The 13,397-nt window shown below is 41.5% G+C and overlaps 1 protein-coding gene across 5 annotated transcripts in view; it reads left to right on the plus strand.

Moving 5' to 3' along the window:
* Positions 1–9,415, plus strand: part of ttc7b (tetratricopeptide repeat domain 7B) — a 64,017-nt gene extending 54,602 nt beyond the window's left edge. For all 5 annotated transcript variants that reach the window (XM_079833488.1, XM_079833490.1, XM_079833487.1 and 2 more), the window contains 2 exons: positions 4,766–4,968; positions 7,874–9,415. In XM_079833488.1, the coding sequence (XP_079689614.1) occupies positions 4,766–4,968; positions 7,874–8,095 (425 nt within the window). In that variant the 3' untranslated portion in view covers positions 8,096–9,415. The remainder of the gene's footprint in view (positions 1–4,765; positions 4,969–7,873) is intronic.
* The last annotated feature ends 3,982 nt before the right edge of the window (positions 9,416–13,397 follow it).

The raw sequence follows: 13,397 nt of genomic DNA on the forward strand, positions 1-13,397 counted from the left end.
TAAACCAAATCAAGCATCGCGTCTTTTATTGAAATGAAATGACATTCACTTTTTACAGTGCATTAACTTTTCAAACAATTGTTATTAAATAAAATATAATTTCATTAATGAGCATGTAAGGAAAATTAGTTAAAGAGCACCTATCATGGCATTTAAAATGTTCCAAATATTGTTTTAGAAGTCCCCAACAACAGTTTTGCATGCATGCAATGACAAAAAAGACTTTAGTTTTCTTATAATATGCATTTATTTTTACCTGTTTTGACAGCGATTCTCAAATGATTCCTTTAGTGATTCACTTTTCAAAACCCCGCCTTTACGTGACGCTAATCTGCGGTGATTGGTCCGATGACCCAGTCAGTTGTGATTGGTATAGTCTGTGCAGATATTTTCGGAAACGGAACGCCCATCAAAGTCTTATATTGACAGTAATTTGTTAATATGTGTCAGGAGTTATGAATATGAAAACCGCGTCTGTACCGTTTGATTGTAATATGAGCCTCGGCTGATCTCATTCATAAAAAAACTCCTCTATTCTCCTCACGAAGACTCGCGACAAATCAACATCCCTCAGGGCTTTTTGTTCAAAAGTGTGCAGATGAGGAGACATATTGATGAAGTCCATAATAAAAGCTTCCTGAGATCGCGAAACATACATTTGACGACTAATAAACACTCAATCGCGACGATGTATGGTTTGTCTTCAAGCCACTTAGTCTTCAAATGCTCATCCTTGGGCAGATGAAAGAAGTTTGCTTTTGAGTGGCACTTCAGAACACAGCGTCTCGTCGCCATGATGTTTTCTAGTTTTCACTGGCGTCTTGGAGCGCAATAAGTGGGCGTATCGTATTCAAATAACTTGACAAGTTGACGTCATCTAGTCAGAGAAAAAGCTTCGGTCTTCTAACAATTCTTAAAAATGACTCAGAGTCGACTCTTACTTTTGAAAGAAAATAACTATATATACGGTGCACTGTCATATTTCAAACTATGCAGGATGTTTTTGTTCACTTAGATCTATGTTACACACTACATGAAAGGTACATTTCAAAATTCCTTGATAGGTGCTCTTTAACAAAAGTGCATAAACCTGCAAGTGCATCAGTAACCTGAGAAAACGCACTTCAACAGACAACGTAATGTGAACACTAAATGGCAAACTGACAACTGACAGAAACAATCCATTTCCACTCACTAAACATCTACATATTGTTCGTCAAAAACACCAAACAGTCAACTTGACCTGCAGCGAGTGCTGAGCGTTTTTTGCTGAGGTATGGTCAAGTATGTCTTTGCCAGCTGCACAATATGTGGATACATATAACGTTATACCGCATGATTGTGCCACCAACTGAGAGGATTTTCGTCAGCAGGTAGCGCATCTTCTTTCATTTATATCCATCTCATGCTCCAAAGCCTGATTGCCTTCTTCTGCGCTGCTCTGTCTGACTATATACACCAAGGTTCTCCAAACTCATTCCTGGAGGGCCGCTGTCCTGAAGAGTTTAGCTCCAACCCCAATTAAACACACCTGAACCAGCTAATCAGTGTCTATAGGGTCTTGTAAGACACTGATTAGCTGGTTCAGGTGTGTTTATTTGGGGTTGGAGCTAAACTCTTCAGGACAGCGGCCCTCCAGGACTGAATTTGGAGACCCCTAATATACACTGTCGAACAGGTTGCCCATTTTCTCTCTGACTGCGAGTCCTCACTGTTTTTTCTGCCTTTTTTTTTTTCAAATTAACAACACAGCTGCACTGCGCTGTACTGGATAAACAAACCGCAACAGTTCGGTCTCGCGCGCCTCTACCAAAAATTCGAATGCACAGTTTTTGCTTTTTTTTTTTGTAAATTCGACAAATATTCGAAATTCAAATTTTTATTTGACAGCCCTAGTCCCCATAGTGTGTATGTGAAGTTTTAGCCCAAAATACCCCACAGTTCATTTTTATAGCATGCTAAAATAATCACTTTTTTGAGGGCGAGCAAAAACGTGCCGTTTTTGCGTGTCCCTTTAAATGCAAATGAGCTTCTGCTCATTGGGCTGATCTTCAAGAACTCCAGGGCACTGATCAGGGAGTCGGCCATTTTAAGGGCTGTCTCAATTGCAGAATCTTTCCAGTGCACTGAAATATTCACTCCCTATAAAGTCCCACAATGCACCGCAAAACCCAGAGTGCATCGATGCTCACTATGCTCCCTTAACGGAAGTTCTGAAGCGCAAAACTCAAATCACGTGAGCCAACTCTCTACACATAATGACCGATAACCACACGCGATATGTGTTTTTAAAAACAGAAAGTATTATTTTATTATAATTCAGCATAAACATATACATAGTTGGATAGGTAATGAACACAATTTAGCTAACATTTATAATGTATTTGAAGGCCCACTGAAGTGCCTTGGAACGCGCAGCATTATTCAATGTGTTGACGTAATTTCCCCTCAAACGGCTCCAGCTGTTAGCAGCTCCTCCCCTTTTTTGAAACAGCCAATAGCGTTCCGTTATTACCACAGTTTGACTAGAGCCTTTCTGTTTTTTTTAATGCCAGTTGAAGTCTTGAAATCCAGTTGAAATGTCCTCTGTTTATCATCATAATCTCCTCCATATCTCCTTGAAATACAGCATTTTGTGCAGCATATAAATGGGTCCGATATGTTTTGTTGTCTGCGCCGACTCGCGCATATGATCCGCGCTGCGCTCTCCTGTCTGTAGTCAACGGCTCTGGTCTAGACTATGTGTGTGCGCTGCTGCGGTGCGCGTGAAACTATCGTGAACCCAGACTTCATTCGCCTCAATTGAAAACATATTTACACTGTCTGAATCGTTTCCTATCGCATATATAGTGTGCCATTCACCATGTAGAAAATAGTAAATGCGTGAACAACTGACCTTTTTCAGACGCAGTTCAGGGTCTATTTATAATGCAGGGGGCGGGACTTCAGATTCTAGAGCGCATTTGATTGGACAGAAGATTTGATGAGAAGGTGAAGTCTGCGATGATGTCATTAAAATCTGTGATTTGTTTTAATGGAAGTGAGAGACTAAGTTTTGAATGCTTAAGGCCCGGTTTCACAGACAGGGCTTAGACTAAGCCAGGATTAGGCCTTAGTTCAATTAGGACATTTAAGTAACTTTTATAAACGTGCCCAAGAAAAAAACATTACTAGTGTGCATCTTGAGACAAAACAATGCCACTGACATATTTTAAGATTTGTCAGTGCAAGATTCTTTCAGTTAAAATAGCTCAAACATGCATTTTAGTCTAGGATTAGCTTAAGCATTGTCTGTGAAACTGGGGGTATATCTCCTAAATGCAAATTTTGTCATTGTTTTGGAACACACCAGCTTATTCATAAGCTTAAGGCTAAGATAATCATACTAAAAGCTAAAAAACTTTATTTTGATTTCAGTGGGCCTTTAAGACTGAAATGTTGCACGTATATGTAACAAGCAAAGTATTTATCATAATGTACTTTAAATAACATTATAAGTAATGTCAGACAGATATCAGCTCTGCTGTTGTCCATAAATACCAGTAATGTTGTTGTTCAATGAGAGGACGTTGTCACGTCGCCCGGAAATACAGTCATGTGTCCCAATGTGTAGTGAGTCAGCGTCTTTTACTGTCCTTAACAGTGCCCGAACTCGTGTACACGATGTACTGATCCACAAGCTCGGGAGATAGGGAACTGAATGAGACGCACCCAATGAAACTGTTCAGTCTTTTATGTTCAAACTGGAGTTGGACAATGAAGAGAGACTCCAGAAGAAGTGACAACATGTAGAATGCAACAATATAATCCTGAATGGTTAGTTGATGGATTTATGTAGCAGTTGTGGAGTTTACTATTTTTCAAATCATTGATTAGCATATTCTGTCATGATAATCTATAAATTCTCAACATGGCCTCACCCCCTTTGTTGTAGTCCTTAAAAAGCTGAATTTTTAAAGGGAAATATCTCCCTTTGCCGTGAACTTTGAGCATTATAACTTTGCTGATATTGTTTATGCTCAAACGGCAACATTACACACTAACTAAAAAATCATATTCAACCACCCCTTTAAAATAGATGATTCATTAAAAAAAATTAGGCAGGTCACTGTCTTTAGTAATGGGTCAAGGCAGAAATGCTGCCTTTGTAATTAACCAAAATAAAAGTTCAAATTCAAGTGCTAAAATGACTGAGAACTAAAACCGAAATAAAAACTAATAAAAATGTAAAATACACATAACACAATTACTAAAACTAATTCAAATGAAAACTGAGAATAGTCCAAATATGTATAAATACTATAACAGTACATGAATAATACAAAATTTGGGAGAAATTGAGGTACTAAAATTGGGAAAAGCATCTCCCAAATAAAAATCCTTTAATCTGTGATCTCAGGATAAGGCAATCAACTTGGTTACTAAGACTAATTATTCTTTAACCAGCTTGACTGTCGCTGAGCCAAGTAAGGGAACCTTAGCAGGACATGGCAGGGTGAGAAGGGTGTCAGCATGCTTAGTAGTCACTTTCCCTGAGTTTGTTGGTTGAGTGAATAGGCAGCCATCAGTTCCTCTGTCTCATCACTGTTGTTGAACTATTAAACGCTTGAGGATAATAATGTAGCTGACGGCCTGTCTGAGAATCCCATTTCTTCTGTGACTCGAGATAAGAAATAAACTCAACGATCAGTCACCCCAACAGTGCTTCTTTCTCTATTTACTCTTTATCTCAAATTTTTCTTTCTCTCTCTCTCTCTCTCCATAGCGGAGGTGTATATTGGAATGGGAAAGGCGGCAGAGGCGACAGCGTGTACGCAGGAAGCAGCCAACCTGTTCCCCATGTCCCATAACGTGTTGTTTATGAGGGGTCAGGTGGCAGAGCTGCGGGGGAACGTGGACGAGGCCAAGCGCTGGTACGAGGAGGCGCTGTCCATCAGCCCCACCCACGTCAAGACCATGCAGAGACTGGTGAGCACTTTTTCTATCCGCTAACACAAACCCTTTTGCAGTTTTACATATTCATTAAGGCAGGATTTTGTGTGTTGATTTAGCCATTAAATTGGCTGCTCCCCAAAATGACTTCAGATTTTACTCTTCTTGTGGGAATGTTTAGTGTGTGTTAGATTGGCACGCTGAGATCGAGGAGAGAGACAAGATCTCATCCCGTGTCAGTATTTAGCAGACAGCAAGTCCAGGATGTTGAGACTGTGTGTGTGTATCTGTCTGTGTTCATGTTTTTCTATCCCAGCGGGGACTATGACTCATGGGGACTTGTGTCACCTAAATGGAAAATGTCAAATTTAGAATGTTTTCTGTGATGGGTTGGTTTATGGGTAGGGTTAGTGTAAGGGGATCGAATATACAGTTTGTACAGTATAAAAAGCATTACGTCTATGGAGAGTCCCCACAAAGATGGTGAACCAGACGTGTTTGTGTGTGTGTGTGTGTGTGTGTGTGGTGCTGTCTCCGGGAGGTGTGTGCATGTCTTAATAGTAAGCAGAAATGTCATGTCTCATAAAGGAACTCCCCTCTGTCAGACAGCAGCAGGATGAAGTATTGCCCCTGTCTCTGTCAAATCTCTCTCTCTGACCTTCCTTTGTTTGTGTGTGTCTGTTTATGTGTTTGACACGGTACTAACAGCAGGACAGTGAATGGTATTTGAACGCTCAGAGCTGCTCACAGTACATTAACCCTTCATTTGACTTTAGCTCATTTTACTCTGTGTCTTAAATAAATACCTTATTGTAGTGTTTATTTATCGCTCTAATTAATCCCAAAGATGTTCTATCGGGTTGAGGTCAGGACTCTGTGCAGGCAAGGTCCATCCATGTCTTTATGGACCTTGCTTTGTGTACTTGTCATGTTGGAAGAGGAAGGGGCCATCCCCAAACTGTTTGCACAAAGTTGGGAGCATGAAATTGTCCAAAATGTCTTGGTATCCCCCCCTCCACCAAACTTTACACTTGGCACAATGCAGTCAGGCAAGTACCGTTCTCCTGGAAAACGCCAAACCCAGACTCAACCATCAGATTGCCAGACAGAGAAGCGTGATTGGTCACTCCAGAGAACACGTCTCCACTGCTGTAGAGTCCAGTGGCGGAGTGCTTTACACCACTGCATCTGACGCTTTGCTTTGCACTTGATGTAAGGCTTGGATGCAGCTGCTCGGCCATGGAAATCCATTCCATGAAGCTCTCTACGCACTGTTCTTGAGCTCATCTGAAGGCCACGTAAAGTTAAGGCCCTTTCACACCGGACACGTAACGAAAAAGCTAAGCGGAAAAACTAATATTTTGTGTGCGAATAGTTTGCGTCAAAACCATTCACATCAGCCGCAACACGAATTTGCGACGTCTGTGACGTTTCAGAGCTCCAACATTCCAAAACATTCGCGGCGACAGCTGAGAAAACATGGACACTTCCTCATCCAGTGAAGACGAGCTTTTCATTTTATTTAAAAGACAGAGAAGAAGGTTTTGGGTGCACCCAGTCTTAAAGAACAGAGAGTCTGAAGTGGAGTATCATGCTAATCTTGTACAGGAGCTAAAACTTTATCATGGCCGGTTCCGCACTTACTTTCAAATGTCTGTGGGACAATTTGTGGAGCTCGAGAGAGAGACCGTAGCACCGCATCTGACGAGACATACACATTCCAGTTGGGTCACAATGTAAACTTTTAAGTGCCACAGTCATACTGCCGGAAACACATTCACTTTCTGTAGTCGCGGACACAATTAGGTTAGAAAAAAAATCAACGAGTTTTAACTCAAAAGGTTGTTATTGATGTCTGTAGCCTACAGTGGGCAAACACAGCTGCATCTGTACAGCTGTAAACACAACTACAGCTGTAATCTCATGAGAAATGCGATACCTGGCAATGGTTAATGTTGATTGAATAGCTAATGACATCAACTGGACATTTCGTGACCTTTGTTTTCTTGTATGTGATTGGTTTAAGCCTTTTCTGTCGCTGCGAGTGTTAAAAAAAAAATCGGCATCGCAAACGAAAAAAAATTGCATAGTTTTTTCACCGCAGCACATCCGTGTTCAGTGTGGAAGCACTCATTACACAAACAGCTGATCAAAAAATAAAAACCATTGCGCAAATTATTTGTGCATCAAAATCACGCCCAGTGTGAAAGGACCTTTAATCTGCAGAAATTTGGTCGACTTCTGTGCACTGTGTGCCTCAGCATGCGCTGACCCCACTCTGTGAATTTTTTTTTTTTTTAATGGGCATACCACTTCGTGGCTGAGTTGCTGATGTTCCCAATTGCTTCCACTTTGTTATAATACCATTAACAGTTGACCGTGGAATATTTAGTAGTGAGGAAATTTGGTGGCACACACTTGAGTTCACTGAGCTCAAGAGAGCGACCCATTCTTTCACAAACGTTTGTAGAAGCGTCTGCATGCCTAGTGCTTGATTTTATACACCTGTGGCCATGGAAGTGATTGGAACACCTGAATTCAAAGATTTGGAGGAGTGTCCCAATGTATACACTTTTTTTTTGTAAACGCATATTATATAAACTATAATAATTATTATTAATATTACGGGGGGTTTTTTCCGTTTTTTTTCCCCCCATTTTACGAATCAATATTAAAGATCAGTTTCACAATTTTACAAAATAAAAGATAAACCGTTTTCTGAAAAGGCAATGTTGTACTCTAATTAATGAATTTTGAATTATTTTTAATCTCAAATTTGAGGCTAAAAGGTATGTGCAGTTGTCTTTTTTTTTTTTAAAGGGTTTAATTTATCCAGATCTTGATCTTATATTTCCTGGAACCTATCTTTTTTTTTTTACTTGCAGTAGTTGAAAACCCTCCTTCTCTTTTGATATGTCTCTCTCTGTCTGTCTTTTTGCAGGGTCTGATATTGCATCAGCTACAGAGGTACAGTCTTGCGGAGAAGATCTTGCGTGATGCGGTGCAGGTGAACAGTACGGCACATGACGTGTGGAACAGTCTGGGCGAGGTGCTGCAAGCCCAGGGCAACGACACCGCCGCGACCGAATGCTTCCTTACTGCCCTGGAGCTGGAGGCCAGCTGCCCCATCCTACCTTTCACTATCATTCCCCGCACCCTCTAAGACACTCCGAACAAATACCTCTGTCCGAGAGTCGTGCATGAACCACAGCCCTTCACACACAAACGCCCAGCCCTAAAACGTCTCTTCTATCCTGGAATGCCTTTCCCACCCCTCTAAACTTTTGATCTGTTCTCAGATATGGATCTGCAGAAAAAGAACTCCGATGGACATGGTTATCAGTGTGAACTTTTCTACACTGCTTCGCTCTCGTTCTTTTTCCCTTCCCCTCTTCCTTCCTTCTTTCTCTGCTAGAATGTCCTCCTGCTTTGTGCATCGTAGTGGTGCCGCCCATCTTAAATCCTTCAGCACTCTCATTGGTCAGTTTCACGCCACTGTATGATTGGACCAATGAGAAACCTATACAAGCTGTTGTCACAGTGAAGCGAGGGATTGATGCAGCGGTTTCATCAAAGCACAGTGCTTCCTTTTTGCCCGAAACATGTCCTGAAACATACAATCTCCAGATTCTAGTAGCCGTGTGTCATACGAACCAGTAATAACACTGACGCAGAGACGGTCAAAAGTGTCTATATGTGTGCTGTGTGTTAAACGGACGGTCAGAGTGTGTGTGTCCTTTATATGTGTTATTATCCAGAGTATGTGGCGTGTGCGCGTGTTTATTTTGAATGGAATACTTGACGCTGTTACAGTGGATCACTGTTACACACACACACACACACGCATAATAAAGATTGTGTTTCCATGCTGTTGTTCGTGAGGGCAGGTGTGTCAACCTTGTTATGACTCCTAGAGAAACATTACGCCCCCCTCTGATCAAACACTCTATTGTTTATATACTGTACAAAAGAATCACCTAAAGCAAATGGAACAGATGCCAAAAGAACAACTATTCTAAAAGCAAATATTTTATCTTGGTTCTCGTTAAAAGAGAAGATAAATCTAGTTTTGGACATTTCGTTTTGTTTGTTGGTTTATTTTTCCACATGTCTCATGATTGAGAGGTCAAGATTTATATTGTTGATTTATCAGAGAAGTGTTATATTAGATGTTTATTTATCTGTGTCCCGGTGGCCGTGTGTTAGACGGTTGAAAACATGTATTCTGTGTGTGTGTGTGGTGCGTGTTCCTGAGAAACGAAAATGAGGGGTGTTGGACTGTTATAGACTGACGCATTGAACTCTCAGATATGCAAACTATCTTCATAATGGTCAAAGTGATTTCAGCCATGAGAGAGAGAGAGAGAGAGAGAGAGGAAGATTATATGTGTGTACTTGAAGTCTTAGCAGTGTCAATCACAGGGGCAAACACAACTGGAAAAGCTGTTTTATGATGTCAATAAATGATCGATTGTGAAAAGTCTGTTTTTGTTTGTTCCTTTTTTAAGGACGGCTAATATCGACTCTCCCAATTGTGACTTTATTTCATACAATGTCATATTTTATCTCACGATTGTGTCGTTTTCATAGTTTCATCTTTTTTGTTCGTTTTTATAGTCGCTGTGTCAAAACCAGCGATAACAAGAACTTTGTATCCATTCTCTTCTTTCCTCAGGGAATACTTTGGTCTACTTTCCACCTACTTTCTATAGCGTTTAAAGGGTTACTTCAGTGATTTAGCATTAAGCTTTGTATCAGTAGAAACCCGGTAGTATATTCAAATGATGGTACTTTCCCCTCCTCATATCCCCCTGAGATGAGAGAATTATACATTTTATTTCTGGAAAAAATCCTCTGATGACCCAAATATCGTCATTTTGCGTCATCGGAGGATTTTTGGCCAGAGGCTAGAGACTACAGCCAGTAGAAGGAACTGTTCCGCATATTTTCAACCCGCCCACAGGGGAGGGATCTCACTTACAGAATGTAAATGCGCACGGCCGCTGCCACTCGGCTCGGGCATTCATGACGGAGCAAAGTGGGTGTTTCAACCAAGCGGCAACCTCACACAGTTTCTCTTGAAGCCAATACGGAAGTGACATATACTGCAATTCATCGACTGGCCGCTAGGGACAGGCTCCAGAAGGGAGCACAATCTCATTGAGCCCCATGTTAAAATGCCCAACTTTACAGCAGAATAAAACATGTTTACAGCCTGGTACAAATTGTGGTTTTGGTCCATACGGCTAATTTTGCCCTTCATGACAACTGTGAGGGGGGGGGTTTATAACTCATTTGTTTACATTATATAAAGCCTTAACGTTCTGCATAATTAAGGGCGTGGTCACTTTGAGTGACAGGTGGATAGCCATTTATCTACTGTTAGTTAGTCATCGCGTCACTTCAGCTCCACCCACGTCCCGCCTTTTTGCCCATTTTCTGTTATCAGGGAGTGACGCGCTGCCAAGATGGCAACGGCCAGCTCGTCCCTACTTTACGCTTCCAAACTGCTCATCAGAATCCTATGGGTGACTACGTCCATGTTTTTTTACAGTCTATGGTTTCAACTTTTCAATGAGTTCCTATGAAAGTTTAGCTTCCACATGCGATCAGAAAACACGCCACACTGGACACGCGCCGAGAATGACAGCCACGCTTACCTCAGCTCTGCTCAGCTCTTCTCTTCTCATGATGAATGAAATCTGATTTCTGCTGTGACGTGACTTTCGTTCGGCTCACTCACACTTTATTGAAAAGACACGTTCAGTTTTTAATTGTAGTGTCTATTCTCTAACTGAATGAAACGATTTTATTACTATGAATATCAAAACAATGGTTGGGGCGGTGCCACGGTGGGCAAGTGATATCCAATAGTTGTGGCTTTGGGAGTGACCTCATAGGGCAGCGAAGCAAGTGCATTCTGAGTTGTTGTCTTTCATCCACATGAGACAAAAATACATTTTCTGTCTTTTCTCGGTCTAGAAGGCACCAAATTCAAAAATAATTTCACATTTCTACTACATAAATGACACCGTTTCCTCTTCCCAGCGCTGAAGTGCCCCTTTAAACACTGGTTTTTCAAAACAGGTCTCTGTGCTACAGCATCACCAATCTAATTGGACGGCCCGTCTCGTCATGGAATCGACCGGGGAAAAAATCGACACAGGTAAAAAAAATCCTTGCTTTTCCGCGTCACGGATGAAAAAGCGAGGCGAATCGCAGAAGAACTGACCTTTCACGCTGAACGTGAAACGACTGACTGGCTTCTGCGAATTCACGCCTGCACGATAGGTGGCGCTGGTCAAGAATGCATTTACGCCTGCACACTAGGTTGCGCAATGCAGTTTTAGCTGATCGACCCCTCATCATTGGCTCCTGGGAAGAAGCTCCTTTTTCGTGTCGCGAATGTTCGCGCAGGGTGTAAATAGCCTCATAGGGATCTATTGTTTTGATTTAAGAGCGTCATCTAGCGTTCAGTGTGAAAGGGCCATATCACATAACTTTATCTGACCTGAAAGAGAGAAGTGAGAGGGGCAATTTGAGCTAATATTACTATAGCGTCCCTTGTGGCAGTTCGTAGAATGTATCGCTTATTTAGTGCGAATTAATTGCGTTTGTTATGACCATCAGGAAGCTGTGGCGAGAAGAAGGTACACACGTGACAATGTTTATTTTAGTACACTTCACCAAAACCAGATCTCTTAAATATTTTCTAATTTTACTAAACATTTTAATTTCGCTCATTTTGCGCGAACTCAACACGCACGACCGCCCACACAACATTGACTTCATTTTTGTCGCACGCGCACCCTCGCGTTCTGAAGCGGCCGTAAAAACAAAAGTTCATGCGGACGTGGCGAGTATAAACCAAGCTTTATGAAAAGCTTAGAGTATGTGTCGGCCCCTACTTTGCCCGTTTCATTTTTTTCCTGTCACTCACGCACGTTTCCTCACATGCGCTGCTGACATCAGCTCATGCATGTTAAATGAGCCCACCGTTTCCTTGACTTATGGTACGGATGAATACCTTAAAAAGCTCTCAAAGATTTATGAAGGTCCTGAAGCTCAGAAGCAGAAAAAATAAAACCGAGAGAAAGGACGAGGGCAACTGCCTCTGAACAGCGAATGAATGATGTGGCCTGATAAAAAAGGAGTGAGGGAGAAAGAAGAATGCGAGGTGGGAAATGTAGAAGGTGAATTATTTAATGCACTTACAGGCCAGCCTTAAACTAATGAGTGCTTGCCGCTTTACAGGACAGCCTGCACTCCCAGGAAGAATCTGGGACGTAAAAAGAGCTTCAGCAAGAGTTTGGTCGTTATTAAAGAGGTGTGTTTAGTGTCTGCCAAAGTGTTTATGCCTCTTGAGAGCTCTTCTTTGCTTCATTCCTGCTGTAAAGTGGCGAACATAATAAACAGCCCAGCATGCATCTGGGTCAGGAGCATGTTGAACCCTAATGAGCCCTCAGTGACAGCATTATTCCTCTGGCTTCTGTAAACACTAAAAACTAGTCCTGACCAGTGTATCTCTGAGGGGTTTCCTTTGATCATTTTCAGTTGCAGAGCATCAACAGGGCCTTAAAGATCGTTGAGAGGTTTAAGCTGTATTTCACTGACCATTGTACAGTGTGGTAACAAATAAAACACAGAATTTGAAGTGATTACTAAGGCAACCGTCACTAATATCACTGCACATACTTGTGGTTAGGGGTTTGTCCACATCACTAACCCTGAATATTAAACTTCAGTGTATAACTCATCCCTTACAAACATTTCCAAAGTCCAAGTTATCATTCAAAATACCCTTAGCAATACGCTTAGCAACACCCAAGAAACCACCTAAAATACCCTAACCAACATATAGCAGCCTAGCAATCCCCCACAATACCAAATAAATGCCGGAGAAATCACACAGAACACCCTAACAAACCCTTAGCAACACCCTAGCAATCATTCAAAATACCTTAACACTTAGCAACACCTTAGCAATCATTCAAAATACCATAACACTTAGCAACACCCTAACAACCACACCCTATACTCTAGCAAATACTTATCAACTCTCTGGCAATCATTCAAAATACCAGAACACGTAGCAACACCCTAGCAACCACCCAAAATACCCTAACCAACATATAGCAGCCTAGCAATCCCCCACAATACCTTAGAAATGCCGGAGAAATCACACAGAACACCCTAACAAACCCTTAGCAATCATTCAAAATACCCTAACACTTAGCAACACCTTAGCAACCACACATAAACACACAATACCCTAACAAACCCTTAGCAACACCCTAGCAATCATTCAAAATACCTTAACACTTAGCAACGCCCTGGCAACCACCAAAAATACCTTAACAAACAATTAACAACACCCTAGCAACCACACCCTATACCCTAGCAAATACTTATCAACTCTCTGGCAATCATTCACAATACCAGAACACTTAGCAACACCCTAGCAA

Source organism: Gobio gobio (genome assembly GCF_949357685.1).
Source record: "Gobio gobio genome assembly, chromosome: 13".
Taxonomy (NCBI): Eukaryota; Metazoa; Chordata; class Actinopteri; order Cypriniformes; family Gobionidae; genus Gobio; species Gobio gobio.